Genomic DNA, 26,905 nt, shown 5'->3' on the forward strand with positions numbered 1-26,905 from the left:
TCATGTGGGTCATCTCAATCACTGAGGCGGCCAGCCAAGAGAGGTATTTATTATAGTTTTTAAAACTGTAATCATCCACGCAATTCTAAAGACTTTTATACCCACCAATCTCCTTGGACATGATTCTTATAAAATTAATGTTTTAAAATTTTTACTGTCTAGATTTACAGATGGTTGGGTCTGTGCTGATTCCCAAAGCCAAGGGAATCACAGGTCTCTACATGTAAATAATACATTCCTCAAAAGGAAAGGCAGTTTTGGATATTCACAGAATTCAAGGCTTGGATGCCCTGTCCCCTATTCATTTCTGTAATTCATAACTCAGGAAAAACTCATCAAGGGATACTGCTTCATGACCTTGGAATTAAAATCCTTCCGTTATATCAATTTCAAGTTAATATACACCTTTAGAGCAGGATGACAGAAATTTTTCCTAAAAGAGGAGGTGCCTCAATAAGAAAAGTGGCTTTCTAGGCATCCCCTAAAAAATGTCTTGGCTTAGTAGCAGTACCTTGAAGCTAAGACTAAGCCTCATCCAAATGATGTGACCAGAGTTCACAGAAGTGTCTGCTCTGCTTTTTATGGGCTAGAATTCACTGAATCTACCTCTGGTCACTGGAAGCTTGACTTTAAGAAGCTGAATTTCATTATTTAGAAACAGAAGACATTGTTTCTAAATTATGCCAGCCATATGCCAAGGACACATGGGTTATTGGTCTGGGCCAGTGAATGAACAACAGAATATTTCATGACATTTTCTAACTTTACCTGGATTTGGCTGAAGATATTCTGTGGCTTTCGAAAGAATTTCTGCAACAGCTTTATTGGTAATATCTATTTTCTTTAAAAGAAAAACACATGAAAATGTTGATAAATAACAAGCAAGGCGCTTATAGTAAAACACAGAAGCAACAGGGATTAATTTAATATTTATAACACATTATTATGATGATTTTAACCTAAATGAATTTCAGCATTTTGAGGGAGGAGCAATATTTTCTCACTTTGATTTTGGGACAGCTCTTCCTCCCCGTGATGATGGGGAACATTCATTTCTTTTTTCTTTTTTAACATTAAAGTGACTATTCGTGTAATATTTAGAAAACTCGGACAAGTCATTATGCTCCACTAGATTACTCCACTAGATATACTTGAAGTTCTCTCAAAGCATGTCTGAGCCATACTTTCCTCATCTGCTGGGTGAACTTGATGTCTATACTTACATACGGACACCCTAATAATGATTCACATCAGAAACTACCACAGTAAATCAATTATGGAAGAATCATTCTCACTAGCACATCACTAACATAAACACTTCTGTGGGCAGAAGTTAATATCAGAGGCTTCCCTGCCATGTTAAGACTGACTCCTTCCTTCTGTAAAATCGGTTCTAGAGGGGCACCTGGGCAGCTCAGCAGTTAAGAGTCTGCCTTCAGCTCAGGTCGTGATCCCAGGGTCCTGGGATTGAGTCCTGCATTGAGCTCCCCGCAGGGACCCTGCTTCTTCCTCTGCCTATGTCCCTGCCTCTCTCTGTGTGTGTCTCATGAATAAATAGAATTAAAAAAAAAAAAAACATTCCCAGACACTGGTTGCTGGTTAGCCAGACACTGAATATACAATAAAGTTAAATTATGCATATTTCTCTCAATACCTTTATTTTATACCATCAATACCCTGAAAGAAAATATAAAGGAAAAAGAGATTCCAGTCATTAGAGCAATTTAAAAATATGTGACCATAAGGAATAAATACAATGAGAAATGTACAATATCTATCTGAGAAGCTATATTCCTAAATGGGAAAGTTTAATTATACAAAGAAATAAATCCTCCCCCTAAATGAACATGTAAAATTAATTCAAATCTCAATTTTTTGTTACAACTTGGCAAATTCATAATAAAGTTAGGTTCATGCCTCACACTACAAACTGGATTACACATATAGACCTAAAAACAAACTGTAAAAGTACTTAATTTTACAGGAGCATCTTTTGAAATATGGGGATGGGGAGAATCTTCTAAGCATGATCCAAAATCTAAATGTCATAAGTGAAAAGACCAAAATTCTGACTCTATAAAATTAAAGACTGAACAGTGAAAAGACACAGTACATGAAGTTTGATAAAAATGACAAAATGAAAGAAAAATAAAACTATACAGAGACATGTGCTTAGTATCCAAAACACACAGAACTTCCATTTAAAAAACAAAACAACAACAACAACAAAAAAAAAAACCCCAACCCAACTAGAAGGGACAAGATCGTAAACTGGCAATCCACAAATGGGAAAAAATATAAGTTCAAACATTTGACAAAATATTCAGAAAAATTCTAAATTAAAAAGGAGTGTCAACTTATCAGATTGACAAAAAAAATGTTTTAATTGATTTGACCCAATATTAGCTATTATACAAGCGTGGAGGAATGGACCCTTTCACGCATGGAGTGCAAAACAGACACAACTTCTGGAGATCAAGGTAAAGGACCTACTAATGGGCATATTAGTGTACCAGCTCTCAGACTTCCAAGAATTTATCATCTAGAAACACACCAGCAAAGTGCAGTGATATAAAAGGATGTTAGACCGTTTTATGTCATATTAAAAATTGAAACTAACTTGAATTATAAGTGATAAGAAATTGACTGGATACATGGTAAAACATCCAAATAAAGGAATACCCTTTAATCACAAGACAAAAAAATATACTTCCCACATATACTAGGAAGATGCCCATAGTGCATTGTCAGGGAAAGAAAGCAAGTTGTAGAGTGATTTGTAATACAAGAAATTCAATTTCATAATTGAAAAAAACTGTCATCTGGTCAGGATCAGAAGCTTTCAACCAAGCTAGCTCAACTAGCCTGAAACTATATTTGTTCCCATTAGCTGATTGCCTAAATTCAGGGCCCCGGGAAGGTTTAAAAGGACAGTACGTTAATGATAAAGATATGAATCACACCTGTATTACTGATGCACACGTGTCAGTTGTGTGTGTGAGGCATGTGTGCCTACGTGCATATGGCCTTCTAACAGGTTTTGTAAGCTTTGAACTCTCTTTGGTATGTTCAACTGTTTATGAAGATCGTTGAAATGTTTAAGAGAATACGATCACCTAAATGTTTATGTTTTATTAGAGTTTCAAGAAATTTAAGTACTTAGGAAAACTCTGTTTTAAATTGGATGTGACATAGGAGCGGATTCCACGCGTTGCTTTTGTGATCCTAGATATTTGAAATGTCTAGAGGAGTCTGCTGAATTATATAATTGGAGATAAATATTTAGGGATTTAATCTGTTAAGTTTTGACTTAAGGGAACCTAAAATTAAGATTAGCTGAGAATGATCATTTTTATGCTGAAATTACTAAATTAATAATTAAGATTCATATGTTCGGTTTAAGCTTAAGAAAAACTAAGTTTTAGATTTCTCAACTCTCCTAAGTTTCATATTAATTAAAACACAATGTAGAGTGTCCATTTCCATATATCCAACCCTCTTTAGACATGAAAAAGCACCAGGGAGCTAGGCGTCATCTCTGAAGGGTGACCATGAGAGCTGTGGCAGGATTGCTTTCTACTTTAGATCCTTCTCTATCTTTGGGAGGAAAAAAGCCAAGAAACAAATGGCCAAAAAACCGACATGCCTGATGTGCACAACCTGGAGCAGCTTCCAGGATTTAGGACAGCCCAGCCATTACAACTGTGAATCACCCTCTACAAAATGAAGAAGAGGCCCACTAACCACACTGGCAAATATAGGCAATCAAGATGAACACTGAAAAAATAACCCATGTAGTTTAAAAACAAAAAAATAAAACAAAACCTTCCTCCTGGAGTAGCTGGGGATATTGTGGGCAGGGGCGGGGGATGGGGGGCAGCGATGTTCAGGTTAACAAAATGCTCTGCAATGTTTGCTGCAAACCATCAGGACAAACACGGGAAATTCCAGAGGTAAAAATTATTTTTGTAAAGTCTACCTGGTATGAAGGCATCTTTGTCCATTGATTAAATCTGGAATTTCCTTCAAATATTGGCACCCTACCTCTGCAGTGCCCCAAAGCTTGTGCCACTAATTCTTCCAGCCCTCAGCCTAAGCCAGAGAGCTGCTAGCAGCCCTGGTTTCTGATAGCTGTTCACAGTATTCTATTTTTTAATTATTATTTTAGAAAAGAAATTATACCCCCCCCCAAAAAAAAGAATCCATACCTGACACTATATCCATCTTACTCCTTATGTGATTTATTTATGTTTATTACCCTTTTCTCTGTCTTAGTCACATTCAGCCACATTCAGAGGCGGCTATTTGAAAACAAAAAATAGTTCTACCTTTTTTGTTATTGTTTCCTATTTTATTAATCTCTCATTTATCTGTATTGATTTCCTCATTTCATGTAGAGTGACTTAATTTGCTGTTACTTTCCTAGCTTCTGGACTTAAATGATTTATTCATTTTCTTCATTTGTTTTCTATTAAGTATATTTATTTATTTATTTATTTATTTTTTATAAATTAATTTTTATTGGTGTTCAATTTACCAACATACAGAATAACACCCAGTGCTCATCCCGTCAAGTGTACCCCTCAGTGCCCGTCACCCATTCACCCCCACCCCCCACCCTCCTCCCCCTCCACCACCCCTAGTTCATTTCCCAGAGTTAGAAGTCTTTATGTTCTGTGTCCCTTTCTGATATTTCTCACACATTTCTTCTCCCTTCCCTTATATTTCCTTTCGCTATTATTCATATTCCCCAAATGAATGAGAACATACACTGTTTGTCCTTCTCCGGTTACTGTGGCCAAGTTCAAAAAGGGTGTTGCCTGAGTTCTTCTCTGGGATTTTGATGGAATCTTGTCTCACATTTAGATCTTTCATCTATTTTGAGTTTATCTTTGTGTATGGTGCAAGAGAGTGGTCCAGTTTCATTCTTCTGCATGTGGATGTCCAATTTTCCCAGCACCATTTATTGAAGAGACTGTCTTTCTTCCAGTGGATCGTCTTTCCTCCTTTATCGTATATTAGTTGAGCATAAAGTTCAGGGTCCACTTCTGGGTTCTCTGTTCTGTTCCATTGATCTATGTGTCTGTTTTTGTGCCAGTACCACACTGTCTTGATGAACACAGCTTTGTAGTACAACCTGAAATCTGGCATTGTGATGCCCCCAGATATGGTTTTCTTTTTTTAAAATTCCCCTGGCTGTTTGGGGTCTTTTCTGATTCCACACAAATCTTAAAATAATTTGTTCTAAGTCTCTGAAGAAAGTCCATGGTATTTTGATAGGGATTGCATTATACGTGTAAATTGCCCTGGGTAACATTGACATTTTCACAATATTAATTCTGCCAATCCATGAGCATGGAATATTTTTCCATCTCTTTGTGTCTTCCTCAATTTCTTTCAGAAGTGTTCTGTAGTTTTTAGGGTATATTTTGAGAACCATTTGAATGGTAAATGGTTCTCCAACCTTTTATTTTCAGGTTGTAGGTGTCCTTCTGTCTAAAATGAGTCTCTTGTAGACAGCAAATAGATGGGTCCTGTTTTTTTATCCAGTCTGAAACTCTGCGCCTTTTGATGGGGTCATTAAGCCCATTCACGTTCAGAGTTACTTGAACTTCTTCTTAAAGGGGAGTTTTAAGAGTCCCCCTTAAAATTTCTTGCAGAGCTGGTTTGGAGGTCACATATTCTTTCAGTTCCTGCCTGTCTTGGAAGCTCTTTATCTCTCCTTCCATTTTGAATGAGAGCCTTGCTGGATAGAGTATTCTTGGTTGCATGTTCTTCTCATTTAGGACCCTGAATATATCCTGCCAGCGCTTTCTGGCCTGCCAGGTCTCTGTGGAGAGGTCTGCTGTTACCCTAATATTCCTCCCCATGAAAGTCAGGGACTTCTTGTCTCTTGCTGCTTTAAGGATCTTCTCTTTATCTTTGGAATTTGCAAGCTTCACTATTAGATGTCGAGGTGTTGAACGGTTTTTATTGATTTTAGGGGGGGATCTCTCTATTTCCTGGATCTGAATGCCTGTTTCCCTTCCCAGATTGGGAAAGTTTTCAGCTAGGATTTGTTCAAATACATATTCTGGCCCTCTGGCCCTTTCGGTGCCCTCGGGAACCCCAATTAAACGTAGGTTTTTCTTCCTCAGACTGTCATTTATTTGCCTTAATCTGTCTTCATGGTCCCTTAATTGACTGTCTCTTTTTTCCTCAGTTTCCCTCTTTGCCATTAACTTGTCTTCTATGTCACTCACTCGTTCTTCCACCTCGTTAACCCTCGTCGTTAGGACTTCTAGTTTGGATTGCATCTCATTCAATTGATTTTTAATTTCTGCCTGATTGGATCTAAATTCTGCAGTCATGAAGTCTCGTGAGTCCTTAATGCTTTTTTCTAGAGCCACCAGTAGCTGTAGAATAGTGCTTCTGAATTGGCTTTCTGACATTGAAGTGTAATCCAGATTTTGTAACTCTGTGGGAGAGAGGGCTGTTTCTGATTCTTTCTTTTGAGGTGAGGTTTTCCTTCTAGTCATTTTGCTCAGTGCAGAGTGGCCAAAAACAAGTTGTATTGGAACACGGGGGAGTATCACTGGTCCGTCTAGCTGGTCTTCTGGCGGAGGGGCCTGCTGTGCTGATTTTCAGGTGTTAGCACTTGGGGGAGCTGCTCTGCCCCTGCCTGCTGCAGGGCTCAGCGGGGGTTGTTTACCCCGTGGGGCCCCAGGAGGATCAGCCGCAGTTGCTATGGCAGCTCTGGAAGCCTGGATTCAGCCTCTGCAGGAACTACGGGGCTCGGGGCTCTCGGTTCTCCGTCTGCAGGGCCTGGAGGCTCCGGGGCGGGGCCGCTGATCTGCTCAGCTCTGGGCAGGAGCGTCCTTGCTGTCCTGGGCCCTCCCGGCCTCTGCCTGTCCCGGGGGAGGCCGGATCCTGGGCTGTGTCCCGGCGCCCTGTGCTCCGGGGCCTGCGCTGTTGGATTCGCGCTCCCGCCCCGCAGCCCCCTCCCTGGAGCCGCTCCCGAGCCCCTCCGAGCTGCTCCGGTCGTCCCTCGTGCGCGCTGCAGCCCTTAGGGAGCTCGGAGCACTCTCCGGGGCGCAGGTGTCTGTTAGTGTCCCCGGGAGCCCGAGGGCATCCCCGCCCTCCTGGGTCCTGCTCCAACTCCCTGCGAGCCCCTTTCCGCCCGCCCGGGAAGGTTGGTGCAGCTCCTGCTCCTCCGGGACGGGGCTCTCCTGTCCTGGGGACACTCGCCCCGGCCTCAGCCCGGCTCCTCGCGGGGCCCCTCCCCCTCGGAGGCCTTTTGTTCCTTTATTTCTTTTTCCCCGTCTTCCTACCTCGATAGAAGCGCGAACTCTTCTCACTGTAGCATTCCAGCTGGTCTCTCTTTACATCTCAGGCCGAATTTGTAGATTTTCAGGATGATTTGAAGGTTGTCTAGGTAATTTGGTGGGGACAGGCGATTTGGGGACCCTGCTCTTCCGCCATCTTGCCCCTCCCCCCTATTAAGTATATTTAAAATGTAGCCATATACCATGGGTTCTGATATATAGAATTCTGTTTCTCATAACTAAATGACCTTTGATTCTACTTTCTTTTCCTCTTCAAGCTAAGAATAATTTGTATGCATTTCTAAATTTCCAAACATCCAGAATTGGGAAACTGTGCCTTCCTTGCAATCCTTGTATTCTATATTTTACACTGGGAATGTTTTTTTTTTTCTGGAGCGTAGTATATAATTATTTCAATCGTTCTAAAAGGATTTAAAAAGAATACAGATTTTCAATTTGAGGAATGCAGATATCTGCATCTATTTATTTTTTTTAAGATTTATTTATTTATTCAGAGAGAGCGAGAGAGAGGCAGAGACACCGGCAGAGGGAGAAGCAGGCTCCATGCAGGAAGCCCAATGTGGGACTCGATCCCAGGTCTCCAGGATCACACCCCGGTCTGCAGGCGGCACTAAATGGCTACACCACCAGGGCTACCCTGCATCTATTTATAATCAAATCTAGTAATTGTATTTTATACTAATCATCTATGAGCCAATCTTGTCAATTGAACCTGTTATTTAATGAGAGGTCTGTGAAATCTTCTACTCTTTGTCAATTTTCCAAGTATTTCTGACAACCTTTACCTTATGTATTTAGACGCCATGTTATGTGGTGCATAATGGTTCATAACTATTACAATTTTCTGATAGATTGCACGACTGCATCTTTTTAAATAGTTTTTTTAAAGATTTATTTATTTTAGAAAGAGAGAGACAGAGAGCATTAAACAGGGGTGGGGGCAAGAGAGTAAAGGAGAGAGACAATCCTCAGGCAGACTGCTGGCTGAGCACAGAGCCTGAACAAGGGGCCCAACCCCAGAACTCTGAAATCATGATCTGAGACACCCAGGTGCCCTCTTTTTTATAACTTTTTCCATTTGATGGTTGTTGATTTTTTGCATCAAATTTTACTTCGGCATTTCTCTTGGTCCTCCACTAGGACTAAGATTTGCCATGGAATAACTCCATTAACTTTAGGATTTGCCATGGAATAACTCCATTCCTTTGTCATTTCTGTGCCGTGTTTTAGGTGGGTCTGATACTGTCTACTCTCTTCCAGAAAAGTCCTTAAAACCTCTGGTCACATATTAGATATTTCCATGCTTTTCACTGCTGTAAGAAAAAAAAAACTAGATTTTATTTTTATATTTCTTCTGTCATTCATTGGGGTTTTAGGGAGAGAAAGAAGTAAACAAGAGGGATCTCAGTCCATCAGCTGAAACTAAAATTGCTGAAATGTGCTTTTAAATTTAACATTTAAGCTGAATCATTGTTAGTAATAGAGTCACACATGATATCTTTATATACCAAGGGATTTTAAAAAGTAATTCCAGGTATGCCAATGATGTTAAAATATTTGTTTTTCCATTTTCAGAAATAAGTTTTTTCAAAAGCAAAACAAAATGAGCTTTTCTTCTCAAAGCATTAACATTTCTAGAAACTTAATAGTGCTCATCCTGAAAATAAGGAGCTCCCTGCAGGAAAGTCTGGCCAGGGCCAGGATATCCTGAGGATAGGAACCCTTCAAGCTACAGCCTGGGATTGGACTTCTTCCCCCTGCATCTGATGATAGCTCTACAACCTGCTGTATGTTGTATTCTTGATGCAACATTTGAGGCTAGATTCTTTGCTTTCTTTCTGCCCTCTTTCATATGGGGAGTCTAGTTATTAAAACAAGCCTATGTTTAAAGGGCCCAAGACCATGGGGAAGGAAACTGAGGAAGCTGGTAACTACTAGCAGTCCCAGTTCTACCTCTGCCTTGGCTATCTCATACAGCTGATGAGGAAACATCATCAGGGACAGAACTTCATCATCATTAAGGGACGGAATTTCTATTCTTCCTTCAGAGCATATTACACTCATTTCTATAACAAGATCATCGTATTTTTCTAAATACTTTCATACACATTAATTTTTTTGCATAATTATCCCAGCATCCATGTGAGGTAGTCAGGGCACACATATCAAACTTGTGTCACCAGTCAGGAAAGATGAAAGACGTATTCAAGTTCACAGTGCTGGTTCTAGTAGCAGAACCCAGATAAACATTACTTGTCACTCAGCTTCTACAACATGTGGGAACAGAGTCAGAGTCCTCTGCACCGTGAAGTAATCTCTATGTATTTGAAGTGTCTCATCCCAGAAATACATTTTGATTTTCCAGGATAAATCATCACAATTACTTTGGTATTTTTTAAGCATTTATTTATTCACGAGACACAGAGAGAAGGGCAGAGGAATAGGCAGAGGAAGGAGGAGGCTCCCTGCGGGGAACCCGATGCAGGATCCATCTCAGGACCCTGGGATCATTCCCTGAGCCCAAGGTAGGTGCTCAACCACTGAGCCACCCAGAGGTCCCTATTTTGGTCTTTTCCTTGGAATAACTGCCAAGATTGACCATCTTTGGAGCATTCTGACCTTTGTCCACTAGAGGGAACCAAACAGCCATATCCCATGTCTGTGTTGGGGGCCTTTATGTACATCCCAGAGTCTCACTCTAATGTCCTTTACGTTATCACCACATCTCATATCACAATGAAAATCAAATTTGTAATACAAATGACAATAACATGCTCTCTTACCCTTTCCATGTCAAGAAATTCGTCATCTAGTTTCGTTCCTTCAACACCACTTATTTTTTCACTAAATAGCTGTGGAAATAAACACAAGTAATTGCATTGTACAATAATTTATCATACTTTAACTCAACCCATTACAAACAAAACCAAAAAAAAAAGACAACTCATGTTCAGCTTGTTGCATCTTTTTTTTTTTTTTTTTTACTAAACCCTTTAAGAAAATTGGAACAGGTAACTATCAAAGGACATGGAAATATGTATTTTCTCACTCACTCAACAGATAATTATGCACCTACTGTATGTAAAGTACATGGTAGGTGCTCTAGTAGAAACACAGATAAATAAGATCCTTATCATCCAGGAATCTAGAGTTCAGCAGAAGAGTTAATACATGCACACTCAACTAAAATACAAGGGAGGAAAAATATGAACAAAATAGTGCTGGGTGCAAATTATTGTAAACATGCCAAGTAATAGGCATTTTAGTGATTCATAGGATCCTGAGAGCCCACAGGTAGAAGAAGGGAGACATCCAGGACCTGTTTCCTATAAGGCTTGGCATTTGAGCTGCCCACTTAAGGATAAAGGACATTTCACCAGACAGCATGGAAGGAGCTTCACAGCATAAGGCAGTGCGGAAAAATACCCAGAGACAGCAATGTGTAGGACGGGGTTTTACCACCTTGCCACTCTGGTATTTAGACCAGATAATTCTCTGTCGCAGGAGCCTGTCCTGTGCATTACAGGATCTTTAACATCATCCCTGGCCTCTACTCACTAAATGCCAGTGGCGCACACATACCCACACGGTGACAACCAAAAATGCCTTTGGATGGTTAAGAATCACTGGTAGAGGGTAAATTTGTTTGAGAAACAACAGGAAACTTGGTTTGACTATAATGAATAGTGATCAAACAAGAATGGAGGAAAATAAAAGCCAAAAGTTAGAGAAGCCAGATCACACAAATTCTCATATGCCAAGTGAAGAGGTATGACTGTGAAGTCCCTAAAGGTTCTTTATCAAGCACTGTAGTTGAAGAAACCTTTTAGCAAAGCGACTCTGGCTCTAGTGTGGGTTGCTTTAGAGAACAGGGAGGATTGAAAGTAGAAAATAAGTTAAATCACTTTCCTTAGTCAAGCACATCAACACAATTTGTGTATAGCTTTAAAATATTTATATGAATTTAAAAATCAGTAGTAAAGAGGGAGGTTTACCACCAATTAATGGTAAAAGGATCACAGGTTCTTTTACATGTAAGTGTGACTTTCTGCTACTATTTACACTGCCAATGCAAATACAGTATTACTATTTAATAAGAGGAATGTAGGTGTACGTACGTAACTTAAAATTGAGGTGTGAGAAGGAATTACTAGGACAGAGTACATAGGGGAAGATTATAAAATGGCCATGATTTTTTATCATCTCTTTAGCTATGTCTTTGCAGTTCCTCCTGGCCAGAGTTGGAGTCTACCTATCCCCTTGTGAATCCAGGCTGGACTTGACACTTGTTTTGAACCACAGACTGAAGCAGGCCTTAGCAGATCTTGTATGCTTCCAATCACTCTCTTTAAATCCTGCTGCCATCATGTGAATAGGCCTGGGCTAATTTGCTGGGTGGTGAGAAACAAAATGGCCCAAACACCCCTCAAGACAATCAGTCAATCTGCAGAATCAGAGCCCCCGGTTGACCTGCAGCTGACTGCAGCAGACACATGGGAAAGCCCAGCTGAGGTGAGCCTCCTCAGCTCACCCATGGAAACAGGAGTTGAACAAATGGTGGTTGTTTTACACTCCACATCAGAGTGCTTTGTTACTCAACAAAAGCTACGTGATACATTGGATGACAGTTTTTATTTTTCAGGCTCAGTATAGGTGTAGAGGGCACTATCCTAATGCCTGGATACCAAGTCTAACCTTCTACAAAAATAATCCAGAATTCCAGTGCCACCCCCTCAAGCAGTGTTTACATGGAAGCATCCATCATTTAGATCCCCCAAACATCTTTTTGTTCAGTACTGAAATCTTTTAAAATATTAGTTAACTTTGAAGGTGATATTCTGAGACTCTAATGAAAGTTACGCAACCACTTCCCAGGTAAAACACTCATTTTGTTGCATGGCAGATTGCAAAAACGGCCACAATACCTTGTCGCTCTCCTGCTAAGAAGTGCAGTCGATTTCTCTACCTGGTGACTAGCTTTTGTCAATAGAACAGAAAGTAAGCAACCCTGCAGGAGTACTGAGTTCAAGCCTTATCGGTACGTTATAGCCACAATGGCTGTGTACATACTCCTGCTCACCCTCTGAGGCCCACTGTAACCATCTCCACATGAATAAGCCTGAACTAGCATGATGCAGAATGAAAGCCCACTCAGGGCAGAGACAAGTCTTGCAGTAAGCTCAAGCTCAGCTGAGATCAGCCAACCAGCAGACCTACCCAGTGAGCCCGGGCCAAATTACAAACCCACAAAATTGTGAATAGCTTTTGCTTTTGAGTCACACTATGTTTTGAGGTGTTTTGTTATACAGCAAACTATTGATTGGTACAGGTGCCTATAATTTCCAAGGGTGACTATGACCTCCCCTCCCTGCAGGAGCCCATGCACAGATCCCTGTTTTAAAATATCCATTTGAAAATCTCATTTGTACTGAGAGGCAGACCTGGAACTTCCTTAATCTGAATCCATTCTTACTGGTTCAGGTTATACCTGTTCTATTTCCAAAAAGCAGAGAGTCTAATACATGAAGGAGTGATCCCACTTTTAAGAACAAAAACTAGTGAGGTTAATATTCCTTTTTTGTTTGGAAAGAGACAATATATGATGGTTTTCAACATGAGTCGCAGGTAAGAATCATGATCATTCTTCTGCTTTTTCTGAATTTTCCAGTGATGTTCAGTCGTTCTGAGAAAGTAAGTATAAATATACACTTGGTATCAGTTCCTTAGACAGCACGATGATAGTTGATACTTCATCAAAGAATAAAGTTGAGCATCTATGTGTAAGGCACTACAATTGGTACATAGACATAAAGACAAAAAAGACAGGCATGATCCCTAAGGGCTCCTGACCTCATTCAAGAGTTACAGATACTGCAGTTCTATTTCTTCTAAGTGTGGGAAGCTAAATATAAATACTCAAGCTTCTTCTGGTGAAGTTAATTGGATAAATTCAATTCTGATACATCCCCTATGCTCTGAATACATAGTGATGATAGATTAAATATTTAAAAAAAGGAACCATAGAGACAAGCAAGGCTTTAATAACAGAATGAACTTTTTTATGGACCAGAAAAGGCACAGGAAAACAACACCAATGGGCAGGGTTAAAGCCTCAGTTATATTGGTGTCTTGTCTGCTACAGGCCCTGGTTCCTGTAAAAAGGTATCTACAAGTTCCCCATGAGACAAGAGCCTAGAATCAGGCTTTGCTTAAACCCAGGGGATGGTGGAAGTGAGGGGCGGGGGGGAGGGGCACATTTATATGCAAACCAGTCTGAGTTCAGCACCTTTGGCAATCCACAGGCCCAGCTCTCTGGCTAGGTCAAGATATCACCAATGTCACTGGAGAAGAGAAACTATCCTGCAGTACTGGGGCCTTGGGAAGCCAGGTGGAAGCATTTACAACCACTAGAAAGAAATGAGCAACAAAGATGGGTTAAGAGTAACAAAAACATCCTCCCCGATAAAAATTAAGCACAGAAATCTAAATTCTAGGGACACCTGGGTGACTCAGTGGTTGAGCATCTGCCTTTGGCTCAGGGCATGATCCTGAGATCCTGGCATTGAGTCTCACATCAGACTCCCCTCGAGAAGCCTGTTTCTCCCTCTGCCTGTGTCTCTGCCTCTCTCTGTGTCTCTCATTAATAAATCTTAAAAAAAAAAAAAAAAACCTAGATGGAAGGAAGCAACTTATATGGATGAGTAAGTGCCAAGAATGCTCCAGAACAGAGCCTAGAAGGATATGTGGAGTATAACAAGATGACCAGAGAAGAGTGGCATTTCTGGCAGAGAGAACAGCATAAGCTCAGCCATACCTTATTTAAAAAGATATGAGGGCATTCAGGAAACAGCACAGTGATCAGTAAGGGTAACTGATATGTAAGACTGACCACAAATGGAAATGAATATACAAGCATCCAGGCAGGGGCCAGATCCCAAGGCTGCACTTAATCCTGTGGGCAATGGAGACTTTCAAACAGGTGAGTGGTATGATCAGATCTGCCTTTCATCCAGGAAGATCACCCAAGTAGCCCAAGGAGAAGGCACCAGACAGGACAAGGAGGATCCACTAGGAGATGAACACACATGAAGAGGCAGACTAGGGAAGAGGGTCAAAATTTCACTCTAAAACTCTGCCAACTACCTTCTTCAACTAAAAATGCAAGCTGTCCTCACTTATTCATCTTCCCTGTCACCAACATCGTTTCTGACCTGGGCATGCCAGACAGAAGCTGCAAATCTGAAACACAAACATGTAGCCAAGTCAGCGTGGCTCAAGTAATCTTGACCCAGGGAGAAAGATCCTGCTGTAAAGGAGGCATATCTGAAGGTGCCTAGGTCCTACAGTCAGAGACAGAAGCCTATCTGCCATCTCCTCTCCAATTGCATCAATAGGAAAACAAAAAGCATTTTCAAAGACTACAACAGAGCAGGGATGTAAAAGAAGTTCATTTGGGAAACAAAGGTTTGCATTTGGCTTTTCAGCTAGATGTGTCTGTGGTCTTAGTGGTAAATGTTAACACAGCCTTGGCCTTCTTCTTGAGCAAATACCTGTTTTCAAAGAAACCTTGGCTTCTCCACCTTATTACCTTTAATGAAGCAAGAAATTAAACAGTAAGCAAGCCAGAACCTAGGAGAAAATGCAAAAAAGCAAAATTGATACCTCAGGATAAATTAGAAAGTGCTCTAGAACAGTATTTCCTAATAAGTGTGCCACAAAACACTGGCTGAACAGGCAAAAAAAAAAAAAAAAAAAAAAACAAAACAAAAACAAAAAAACAGGTCCTTGGCCATGTAAGTTTGGAAACATTGGGATAAACAAAAATTGGCAGATCTCTTTATCGAAACATTTTTCAGAGACTTTAAAATGGAAATGGCATTGTGGATTTTCAAGGGGATGCATATAAGATGCAGCATTTCCCCTCTCCCCTAATTGGAAGATGTCTCATACAGGGAAAAAAGTCTCAGAGGAGATTTCTGAGACATACACTTGGAGAAGCCCCACACCAAAAATGTCACCCTCTCTACTGGCTCCCTTTGTTGTTGTTGTTATTGTTGTTGTTTATTTTTAACCAATTAACAGTCATATTCTGCTATTACCAGCTTGGAAAATATGGCAATACTCAATGATAAATATAAATAATTAAGGTTATCTGTAGGTTGCTAACATCAGGGGAAGATGAGTAAAGGGTATAAGTGAGCTCTCTGTGCTAGTTTTGCAACTTTTCTGAGTCTAAAATTATTTCAAAATTAAAATTAAAAATTAAATTTCTGAAGGCTTCAACCGAGGCAGCCAGGATCTGACCAGCCAAAATCACAGAGAACAAAATTGCACTGAGAAGAGCCATCAGTTTACAGCTGCTTTTTCCCTTTGGAAAGATATCTGCCTTACAACATAGAACATAAAGGCTGAGTAGAACACACCAGCCTAGAACTTGCAGCAGTTTCCCTGGACTGTGGAAAGGAAAACTGGAGTGTACCATAACCAAGGCAACCAACCACATAAGAGGCCAAAATTCCAGGAACATAAAGAAGTGAACATAACAAGTTATGTGAAATTTCCTCTCGAGGCTTCTGACAATTTCTAAGCTGCATATACACTAGACAAGATGTTAAGATACCAGGAGGAAGAGGCTGCTAGAAGGCTAAACATCTCAGCAGAGATTTCTGCAGTATCACAGTGATCAAGAGATAAAACTGGAGTTCAGGACTGCCTTTCCCCTCATTATTTGTCAGAATAAAACTGAATCCTCCCTGGAGGAAGACAACATCACCCAGAACTACAAATATCTGTCGTTAAAATAATAATTTGTTAAAAAAAAACCATCTGATATACCAGGAAACTGAACAAACAAAAAAACCCTGAACCTAAATTTTACTTTATTTATTTGCTTTTTTAAAGTAAGCTCTATGCCCAACATGGGGCTTGAACTCACAACTCCAAGAATAAGAGTCACATGCTTTACCAACCGAGCCAGCCAGGTGCCCCTGAAACTAAATTTTAAAAAAGATACTCTACTATGTAATCCCAAATTAACATCAGAAATTATCTTCAAGATAATTATGATCACCTATGTTCAAAAAAATAGATGACAAAGGCAAATTCCACTAGAAATCATTAAAAGAGAGAAAATGGAAATTGTCAATGAAAAATGCAGTAACAAATTCAGAATTCAGCAGCTGGATTTAGTAAAAATTAGACACTGAGAAAGAGAGAATACGTGCACTGGAAGATAAAGTACTGGAAAGTATCTAAATTGAAACATAAAGGGAAAGAAGATTAAAAATATACACAAAAAAGACATTATAAACATATGAGACATAGTGGAAACACCTAAAATATGTATATTTTAGAGTTCTACAATGAAAGAACAGAGAAATTGAAAAGAAGCAATTTGAAGAGTATGGCCAAGAATTGTTCAATATAGTCAAAAGAAATCAAACTACAAATTGAAGTTCTGTGACTCTCAGCAGGATAAATATGAAGAAACACATACCTAGAACACAGTTCTGGTTGAAGACCAAAGACAGAAAAACTTAAAAAATGCACCAAAAAAGCAACAAAAAAATTGTGAGCTGACAATGCTGCAGAAATCATGGCACAGCTACAAGACAATGAAATCACATCTTTTAAGTGTTAACAGAAATTATCTGCCAGCCTAAAATTCCATTCTCAGTGAATAGACCCTTCATATAGGAAGGCAAAATTTTAAAAATATTCAGACAAAAGAATTGAGAGAATTTTTCATTGACAGAAACACACCAAAAGAAGCACAAAAGGGGCCACCTGGGTGGCTCAGTGGTTGAGCATCTGCCTTCAGCTCAAGGCATGATCCCAGGGTCCTGGGATCAAGTCCTGCATCGGGCTCCCCACAGGAAGCCTGCTTCTCCCTCTGTCTATCTCTCTCTGTCTCATGAATAAATTAATAAAATATTTGAAAAGAAGAAGGAGGAGGAGGAGAAAGCAGCAGCAGCAGCAGCATGACAGGCAGTTCTTCAAATAAAAACATCCCTTAAATATAAGTGAATACTGACTGCTTAAAACAATACTTTGTGAGGTTTTAAATATATGTAGAATTTTAAAACATGAACTAAATGGCACAAAAGCCACCACTAAAGAGGTAGAGATAAATTGTTACTGGGTCTTTTATTGCTTGGAAGTTTTAAAGTACTAATTTAAGAAAGACTCCACCACATAAAATTGCATGTTGTAATCTCTAGGGTTGCTTTTTAAGTAATCATAAATTTATAACAAGCAAGATGCTAGAGAAGAAAATGGAATCATAAAAATGATTCATTCAAAAGAAAGTAAAAAAGGAGAAATAAACCAGAATGAAACAAATAAAAAATAACAGATTTAAATGCAAAAATATCAGTAATTACTTTATATGTGCATGGACTAAATATTTCAACCTAAGAAAAAGCATTAGCCAAGATTATAAAATATTAAACTATACTATTTCCTGCCTATGAGAGATGCACATTAAATATGATAGGAAAATAAACAGAAAAGATATTGGACAAACACTAACTTCTACAATAACAAAAAATCTTGAGAAGCTGGATACTAACACATAAAATATACTTTTAGACCAAAACCATTATTGCTAGAATAAACAAGGACATTAAAAAATGATAAAAGGTCAATTCAACCTTAAATAAGAACCATAGGGGCACCTGGGTGGCTCAGCTGGTAGGCAGCTGGCTTCAGCTCAGGTCATGACCCTGCAGTCACAGGATCCAGCCCTGTGTCAGGCTCCCAACTCAGTGGAGAGTTGCCTTCTCCGAGCCTTCTCCGAGCTCTGTGCCCTCTACCTCAGCTCATATTCTTTCTTGCTCATTCTCTCTCCAATAAATAAATAAAAACTTTTTTTAAAAAAAAGAAATAAGAATTCTAAATCTGTATGCATTTAATATCAGAGCCTCAAAACATATAAAGGAAAATTTTATAAAAATGATTTCAAATATCTCAATTTTTTAATACATCTCTCTCAGTAACCAATAAAACAGACCAAAAAAACCTATCAGTAGATTGACTTGACTTGAACAATCTAATTTACGTGTGGAGAACACTACAGCAAGCAGGACAGAATAACAATAGTTTTTTTTTTAAGTCCCTTTATTTGAAATTCAGTGTAAATGCTAACTTAAGACAATCTTAAAGCATAAATCAGTTCTGTTTTTAGTTTAGATGATGTAAAAGTTTTTGTTCCATTCAAAGGCATCTGTGCCTTTGGATTACAGCACCTTCTCAGTAACTTCTTGGCTGGCTACACCACAGCTACAGTGGGAGACCGAGTGACTATACTGTAGGGACTGTGAGAAGCAGCTTTACACTGCGTTAGAATACGTCCATGTTGGGAAAGCCCTTTGTGGTTTTCAAAGCCTTTTCCTGTATCCCTTATTTAAGAAGCCAGTGTTACATTTGACTTTGTTTTAGAGAAGGCCATCCGAGCTACGCGCTGTGTAAGGAGTGGAGGAGGTATACTCTACACCCTGCCCCTCCCCTACTACCTAAAGGGAGAAGAGCTAGGGCTGGAGAGGCTGTACTAGCCTTTTCTGTAATATCATTCAGAAGCCAAATGGGTTTAAAAAGCCTGATTTTTTTCCAACTTCAAACTGAAGGAAAGTTGAGGCAAAAACAATAACCATGCCATAACATTCAAACCAAAGCATATCAAAATGTAGTATTTACCAATGGGTTATAGGACAATGGTTAAATTATTTTTACTTTGCTACTTGACACTTATCTGTCTTGTCCAAATTTTTCTCAAAGTGCTTTGTTTTTTATCAGAAAAACATCCTCTGCTTGCCAGTTGTTAGAAAAGCAAAGAACAGAGTGAGTACATGGGCAGGGCAAATCTGGGAGGCTGAGGACAAAAACAAGAACCAAGACTCGTTATATAAGATAAAGAAGGGAAACTAGGTTAAGTTTTAAGGTCAGGTCTCTCTGCGGATGGCTGGGTGTGAAGCACTTCACATGTGCAGGTGGCTCTTTAGTGCATGGGCTGCTCAGGCCACAGGCCAGGGAGGGATAAGCAAGCCGCATTGTTCATTACCCCATTACAATCCTCATGATGGAGCTGTTGGGGCATTAATGCGCTTCCCCACGACTGCTTCATACTGTTTCTGTGTCAGTAACCCTTCCGTTATGCTTTTACTTTCTTCAAATTTGGGCAATACAACTGCAATGTAGCCTTCGATTGATGGCTTCTCTTGAAGAATAGATGGCTTATGGAGAATGTTTTCATTCATTTCCATCAGCCGTCCTCTAACACAGCGAGATATGGTATATTCTTCTCCATCTGAGCAGTAAATCTTACACAGAGGTGCAAGCTCCATTAGAAACTGCCCCTCGCTTAAATTTCCCAGAGACCTTGTTCTGAAGTCGGCTACAGTTAGTACTGATTTGATAGGAGATGCTTTTAATTGTTTTTCCACTTTGAAAACTGAATGAGAGTCTGCCAATGTGATGACACATATTCAGTCGAAGTGCTGTAGTATACAGTGGTCCTCCCAGGGTTTGCCTTTGACATCGGCTTTGTACCAGCCAGTGAAATAACGATCCACGAGCCATGAGCCACAAGCCACGAGCCACAGCATCCACAGCCCCAGGCTCGGTGGCCTTGGCAACCAGGACCACGGGTGCCACTACCCCCCCCCTACAGGACTGGAGCACTTCCTCCCAATAACAATGGTTTTCAAGTAGACATGGTGCACTTACCAAAACAGACCATGCACTGAACCATGAAGTACATCTCCAACAATTTCAAAGACTAAAACCATTCAGAGTATGTTCTCTGACCACTGTGAAATTAATACAGAAATCAAAACCCCAAAAATGTTTCAAATTATTAGAAAATTAAGCAATATACCTAAATAACCTGAATCAAATATGCAATTGCTAGGGAGATTAAAAATACTTATAAGAGAGTAATACCAAATACAGAAATATATTTAGGCTTGTGGAATGTAGCTAAAGCTGTTTCTTAGAGGGATTTATAGCTCTAAATCACCAGTTCTCAAACTCCTACATTTCAGGATCACTTCACTCTTAAAAATAATTTAGGACCCATATCTTACACCATACATCAAAAACAATTCTTGGGGCACCTTGGTAGCTCTGTCAGTTAAGCATCTTACTCTTGATCTCAGCTCAGGTCTTGATCTCAGGGTTGTGAGTTCAAGCCCCACCCTGGAGGAGCTCCACCCCACTTGGAGCCCACTTAAAACAAAAATAGAAAATTCCTCATTGATGTTAAAATAAATATAAAGGTAAAAGTTTAAAGGTTCTATGGGATAACATTACCTTGGGATGGACAATTTCCCAATACTATAAAGAAAAAGAGGGGATCCCTGGGTGGCTCAGCGGTTTGGCGCCTGCCTTTGGCCCAGGGCGTGATCCTGGAGTTCCGGGATTGAGGCCCACATCGGCTCCCGGCATGGGGCCTGCTTCTCCCTCTGCCTGTATCTCTGCCCCCCCCATATACATATATATATATATGAGATATATATATGAGATATATGAGATATATATATATAAGATATATATGAGATATATATGAGATATATATATGAGACACATATATATCATGAATAAATAAAATCTTTTTAAAAAGACTGATATATTGGATCTCATTAAAAATAAGGCAGAGTGAAAAATCAAGTCATAAAGTAGAAAAAGATATTTTCAATACATTACAAAGAATCACATTCAAACATTAAGAAGAACCATAATGCAAATTTCTCCAAGGGCTCATAGAGCAACTGGAACACTCCTACACTCTTCATGGGGTTTACATTGGTACCATTACTTGGGAAAACAGTCTGGCAAAATCTAATATCATTGAATATATGAAAAACCAAACTCTCTGACTCAATAATTCCACTCCTAGGTGAAGACCCAGAAGAAATTCCTTATATATAACCAGAACAAGCAACATTACTCATAATAACCAAAAACTAGTAATGACCTAAATATCGATTAATAACAGTGAATAAATAGATTGCAGCTATTTCTATAATGCAATTCTGTATTGCAATTAAAAAGGAAGAAGTACTCCTGTCACATGCAACACATGGGTAGATATCAGATGTAACACTGAAAAAGCTCATGCTGTATGATTCTGATTAAAAAATTCAAAAATAAAAGGGAACATCATGTACTAGTCCATTCACATAAAATTTAAAAACAGGAAAAACTAATCCATGGTGATAGAAGTATAGTAGTTACCTTTAAGTTATGGTAAGAGAGAGCTTCCTGGGGTGCTAGTAATATTCTGTATCTAGAACTGGCTATGTGAATGTGTTCGCTTTGTCATAACAGATTATCTTGTTATAACAGAAGACCTGTCACTCTCCTATACATATATATGTTTTATTTCAGTAAAAAGTTTTTAGCCACCCCCTCCTGCAAACCCTGCATTCAATGTTTTCAGTATGTGCACACATCATATTTATCAAGATTTACTAGTCCCTAAGGAAGTTTAACAAACAATGCTGGCCTGTTTCTTCCTCTTCTTTCCGAATATAGAAATAGATAGTCGTGTCTGACTATCCACATATGGAAGTGTGTTCAGAAGAATCAGGACTAAACCATATAGAATCTAATAATCTATATTCAAAAGACAAAAAGCCCCAGAGGCTACCACATGGTGATCATGTCCTCTGCACCCAAAACGCTATTTCAAGTTTAATTATTATAGCAGCAAAATAAAGATATTAATCTCACCAAGAGGAAGTAAGTAGATAAAATACATATAGGAAGTACCACAGACATTGAATCAAAATGGTAGCCAGAATACACACATCTTCCCCTCCATTGTGCCAAATACCTTCAAATTAACTTGTAAACATATGTAGAGAGAGAGGCATATGACACACACATAATAGGCCTGAGAGACAAAAGAGGTACCAGCAGAAGAGCATAAATGGTGAAAAATCCTTAGAAGATAGGCAGCAGATGGGACCAGAGAGCTGAGCAAATAGTAGACAAACCCACACATGATAGAAAACTGCTCTCAAGCTCAAAGTTCATGCAGTAGTATCTGCTCATCCACAAGAGTACATTCCAAGACCCCCAGGGGATGCTGAAACCATGGATAGTACCTAACCCTATATATACTATGCTTTTTCCTATACATGATACATTTACATGATAAAATGCAATTTATAAACTAGGCACAGCAAAAACAATAGCTAATAATAAAATAGAATGGATTATAGTATACTGTCATAAGATAGGTGAATGTGGTTTCTCTCTCTCTCAAAATACCTTACTGCTCTGTACTTGCCCTTCTTGTGATGACGTGAGATGACACAACATCTACACAAGAAGATGAAGTGAGGTGAAGGATGTAGGCATGGTCACATAGCGTTAAGCGATGACTGACTTTCTGACCACATGCCAGAAGGAGGACCACTTGCTTCAGGACCATTGCTGACCATGCATAACTGAAATAGCAGGTAAGTGAAATCAGGGAGAGCGAACCACGGGTAACCGAAACCACAGAAAGTGAAAGTGCAGATGGGGAGAGGGTAGACCACTGTACAGAGAAATCCCAAGTCTAAATGAGGTAAACATGAAAAGAATGGAGTGAGCCCCTGGGAAATCATCAGGAGATTTGATAAAAGAACTGTACTGAAAGCCAAAGGGTCAGTGGAGCCCCTCTAGGTCCATCCCTGTGCCATCTTGGTTCAAATCCCTGCCCTACTGCCAACTAGAGGTAACTCCAGGCAAATTAGTGAAGCCCTCTGTGCCTCCAATTCCTCAGCTGCAAAATACAGATAAAATAATAATAGTAACTGCCTCATAAAGGTTAATGTATGGGAAACATTTAGAACAGCATCTGATACTGTTAAGTCTCATTAAACATCAACCATTAATACTACCACTGAAAAACAGGCAGGTAGGGTGTTTGTCCTGTACCTGTGATCTAAAGGGAGGGGCCTACTCTACTCTGGGCCCCAACATGGGTATGAAGAGAAACTGGAGATCCTTCCAAACATCCCAACATCCCAACAGATACCAGGTGAACCATGGATGGGCAGCCTTGCTCAAGAATAAAAGTCCCCATTTCCAGAGAAAACCCTTCTTTCCAGCCTTCCCATCTGGTGTTCTGTGGCCCTCACCCTAGTATGAAGCCCACTGGTCACCACACCCACCCAACTCATCCCTGTTACAAATTAAAAGACTATTAGACAAATAGACAAAACCTAAGCCAACTACCCAAGTGTTAGACCTAGTCCTTCACTCTTATCAACTGGTGGCGAAGAATGAGAAATTTAAGAAAAACTAGGAACATGAGGGAAAATGTCAAAGAGGAAACTTTAAAATGACCCAAAGGAAACAGAGGTGATCAAGGTGTACAGGAAAACTCTAAAACTTCTCATTAATGCCCACAGACACATTTGTGAAGATACTGTATGCATAAAACAAGAAACGCCTCCAATGAAAAAAGAGCAATCAGAAGGGGAGGGAAATCTCAATTTAAAAAAAAGGGTGAGCACAAAATAGAAAAGCTGAATTATGAATTGCTTACTGGGAAGTCAGAGTCCAGGAAACATGCTCCAGAATCTATAACAAAAACCAACAAGAAATGGGAAGTAAAAAGAAGTTTGGCCCAGGCTCATCTTGGTTAAGTGTGCTCAGGACCACCCACCTTCTGAGCACCCCACTCACTCTACCAGGAAGGCCTGTTATCCTCAAGCCAGGCTTGACTTTGAGCTTTCTATAGGAGCTGCTTCTGAATCCCCCTGGACTCACCAGGGGGAAAGGGGTTCCAACTGTAGTTAAGTGTTCCCGGTATGTACAGAGGCTGTGAGTTCTCTTGGCTCCATGCCTGGAAAGTAGAGACTATCACTGAGGGTAATACTCTACCTTCTGAGTCTAGTAGAATCTCTTCTACTTACTTTCTTCATACCCTAGCTTTTTCTCTTTTTTCAGGAGAGATATCTATGATTTGGCCAAGGAGACAGTTTGCCCTCTATTAGGCAGAACTTCCTCCAAGTTGGTGACATAAGGGTGGATGACTTCTCTAGTTTCCAGCACTGATGCTGGTTTTTTATTTCTTTGGCCATTTTCAATTAGGGTTGATGGAGGAGATTGACATTTTTTCTCATAAATTTCATTATGTTTCTTTAAAAGTATGCCCACATGTGCTCTATCCAGTGATCATTAGCCGTAGGATTCTTCCACAAGTCTGACCTTTTCCAAGGTTTGATTTCTAGCCTGTGGTTATGGTGTTTGATCTCTTTCAGAGCAAAATGTAGTCCTTCAGGATTTTCTTTGTAGAAAACCCTGCATAGTTAAGGCAGAGTCTTTGGGGAATGTAATCCATTACCAAGGTCACTCTCTTTCTGGGACCCTGTGCGTGGGGTCCAGACCACAGACAGGCCCGCATAGGAACCCAGAGTTCCACTGGGACTCAGGGAAGAAGTAGTCTTTTCTTTTCTTCCTTTGCTTTGATTTGTTCTGCTATGGTCCTTTTCATTGACCCACGTAGGTGAAGACCTCACAAGGACAATGTCAAAATAGCTCTTGAGAGGAGTTATAAAATCAGACGACAGAAAAGGTTTTGAACCACATGAAACAGTCTGGCTGGAAAAAATGTACTTCGTTCTCCTCAAGTAATCCTGTCCATCCTAGGAAAATGTCATCACTTTCAGAAGTAAGTAGAAGTTGATGCTGAGAACGTTATATTCCTAATGCTCACCAATAAATATTAGCCTAAAAAGAGTTCTAGGGCAGCCCAGGTGGCTCAGCGGTTTAGCGCGGCCTTCAGCCCAGGGCGTGATCCTGGAGACCCGGGATCGAGTCCCACGTCGGGCTCCCTGCTTGGAGCCTGCTTCTCCCTCTGCCTGTGTTCTCTGCCTCTCTCTCTGTGTCTCTCATGAATAAATAAGTTAAAAATATTTTTTTTAAAAAAAGATTTCTAGCACAAATGGTACACCTGTGGGGGTTTTTTTTAATGAATAAGCAGGAACCCCTTGCTTCAAATTCTAAAAATTGTATAACCAGGCCTTGACCAATGATAGCTCTTGTTCTTTATGTGGATGGTATCTTATAAAATTGAAAAAATAATGAGAAATACAAAACGTAAAACATGATCAAATCTTATTAAAATCTGACTTACAAGAATTAAGAAGCAAAGGTGCCCCTACTCCTGGATATAATCACTGTTAAAAGTCCGGGACAATTCTTCCCACCTTTTTCCTAGGTTTAGATACACACACACACACACACACACACACACACACACTTCTATTTACAAAAGTAACAAATAATACTTATTTATCTGCAACCACTCCAGAGTAGAGACCTTTGCATTCTGGGATTCATTCAACAGATAAAGTGGAGTGTTCTCTAGATACCAAGCTACATATAACATTTGGATGTCAATCTATTCCCTCCTCAGTACTTGGGAGACACTGCAAGTTCTATTTTCTGGCATTTAATGTTGCTGAGAAAAGTCTGAGAAAGGATCTTTTCTGACATTCCTTTTTAGAACTCTATCTTAGGGAAAAAAATTAATTTCTTCATAAAGTCAAGTGGCTTTTTCTTGTTGATTTTTCTTGGTCTTCACAGAGCCCCTGTTACAATATTGGGTCAACTGGTTTATGAATTTTAAGAACTTATAAACAGAAGCAGAGGTTCAGATCCCTTGCCTTACACTGACACAATGAAGACAGTGGGAAGTTTGCACCCGCAAACTCAGGGCAGATCAAAGGCCAGCAAACCCTAGGGCCAGAAGTAGGGTCCCCGGTATTAAAGGAACCCTTCCCAAGAGGATCTTCCAAAAGAAGGTTAGTGCCACCAGCAGTAAAAGAAAGTTTCATTCATTGCAGAGGTCAAGCCAATACCAATCAGAGGGGCCTAGGAGCAAATGAGGCCCCTGCAAGGGAGTCGGCTCTGATCACCTGCCAGCAACCAACAAGAACCATCACCATAGTCAAAGCACAAGCAGAAACTCCCTGTCCCACTGTCCCCTCCTCCCACCACAGACTCCAAATCCTGAGGGCCCGCAGCTCTGGGGAAGGACACTTGGAGAAAGAAACAGGAGCACACACCTTCCCAGATGGCAAGGGACTCGTAGAGGTCAGCCCCAGCCAGGGAAGGGAACAAAAGGGACTCCAGTCACCCTTCCAGCTATGACCTTCAGTGGATTCAAGCTTCAAGATCTAACCGCCAGGCTGACCCCTGTGTTACATGACTTCACACTGGGGACACGTGGAGGCTGAGTATGGACAGCTTTGAGGGAACAGATTTCTAGATCACCCAACCTTCTTATGTCCTCCTTCCAACAGTCAATCTGTCTGAGAAGACTCTGGAAGCCACTTTACCAAAGAAAAGCACAGCCTTCCCCTGCCTTCCACATCGCTGGGCACTGGCCAGGTGGTGGAAACCTCTCATGAAATCAACCCTGACAGGACTCACCTTTTCACACTCTATCTACCACAGAGCCTTGCACCATTTCCCCATGTTCCCCTCTGGCTGCCTCCCCTGGTCCCTACTTCTCAGTACAGATTCTTAAGGAGACTTCACTCAGACCATCCCCACTTTCCTCTTCACTCCTCAAACCT

General features: G+C 40.2%; 1 protein-coding gene and 1 pseudogene across 5 annotated transcripts in view; both read right to left on the reverse strand.

The window, feature by feature from the left end:
• Positions 1 to 26,905, reverse strand: part of SH3GL3 (SH3 domain containing GRB2 like 3, endophilin A3) — a 137,824-nt gene that overhangs the window by 45,875 nt on the left and 65,044 nt on the right. For 3 of the 5 annotated variants that reach the window (XM_055326812.1, XM_055326814.1, XM_055326813.1), the window contains exons 2-3: positions 10,109 to 10,177; positions 769 to 841 (exon numbers count right to left, since the gene is read on the reverse strand). The exons of 1 other annotated variant lie outside the window; for it this stretch is intronic. In XM_055326812.1, coding sequence (XP_055182787.1) covers positions 769 to 841; positions 10,109 to 10,177 — 142 coding nt within the window. Of the gene's footprint in view, positions 1 to 768; positions 842 to 10,108; positions 10,178 to 23,865; positions 23,885 to 26,905 lie in introns of those variants that run through there. One more of the 5 variants, XM_055326817.1, reaches the window with a different exon arrangement.
• LOC129510541 (protein Abitram-like) lies at positions 19,397 to 19,927 on the reverse strand (annotated as a pseudogene).

The sequence above is a fragment of the Nyctereutes procyonoides genome, unplaced genomic scaffold (genome assembly GCF_905146905.1).
Source record: "Nyctereutes procyonoides isolate TBG_1078 unplaced genomic scaffold, NYPRO_anot_genome, whole genome shotgun sequence".
Taxonomy (NCBI): Eukaryota; Metazoa; Chordata; class Mammalia; order Carnivora; family Canidae; genus Nyctereutes; species Nyctereutes procyonoides.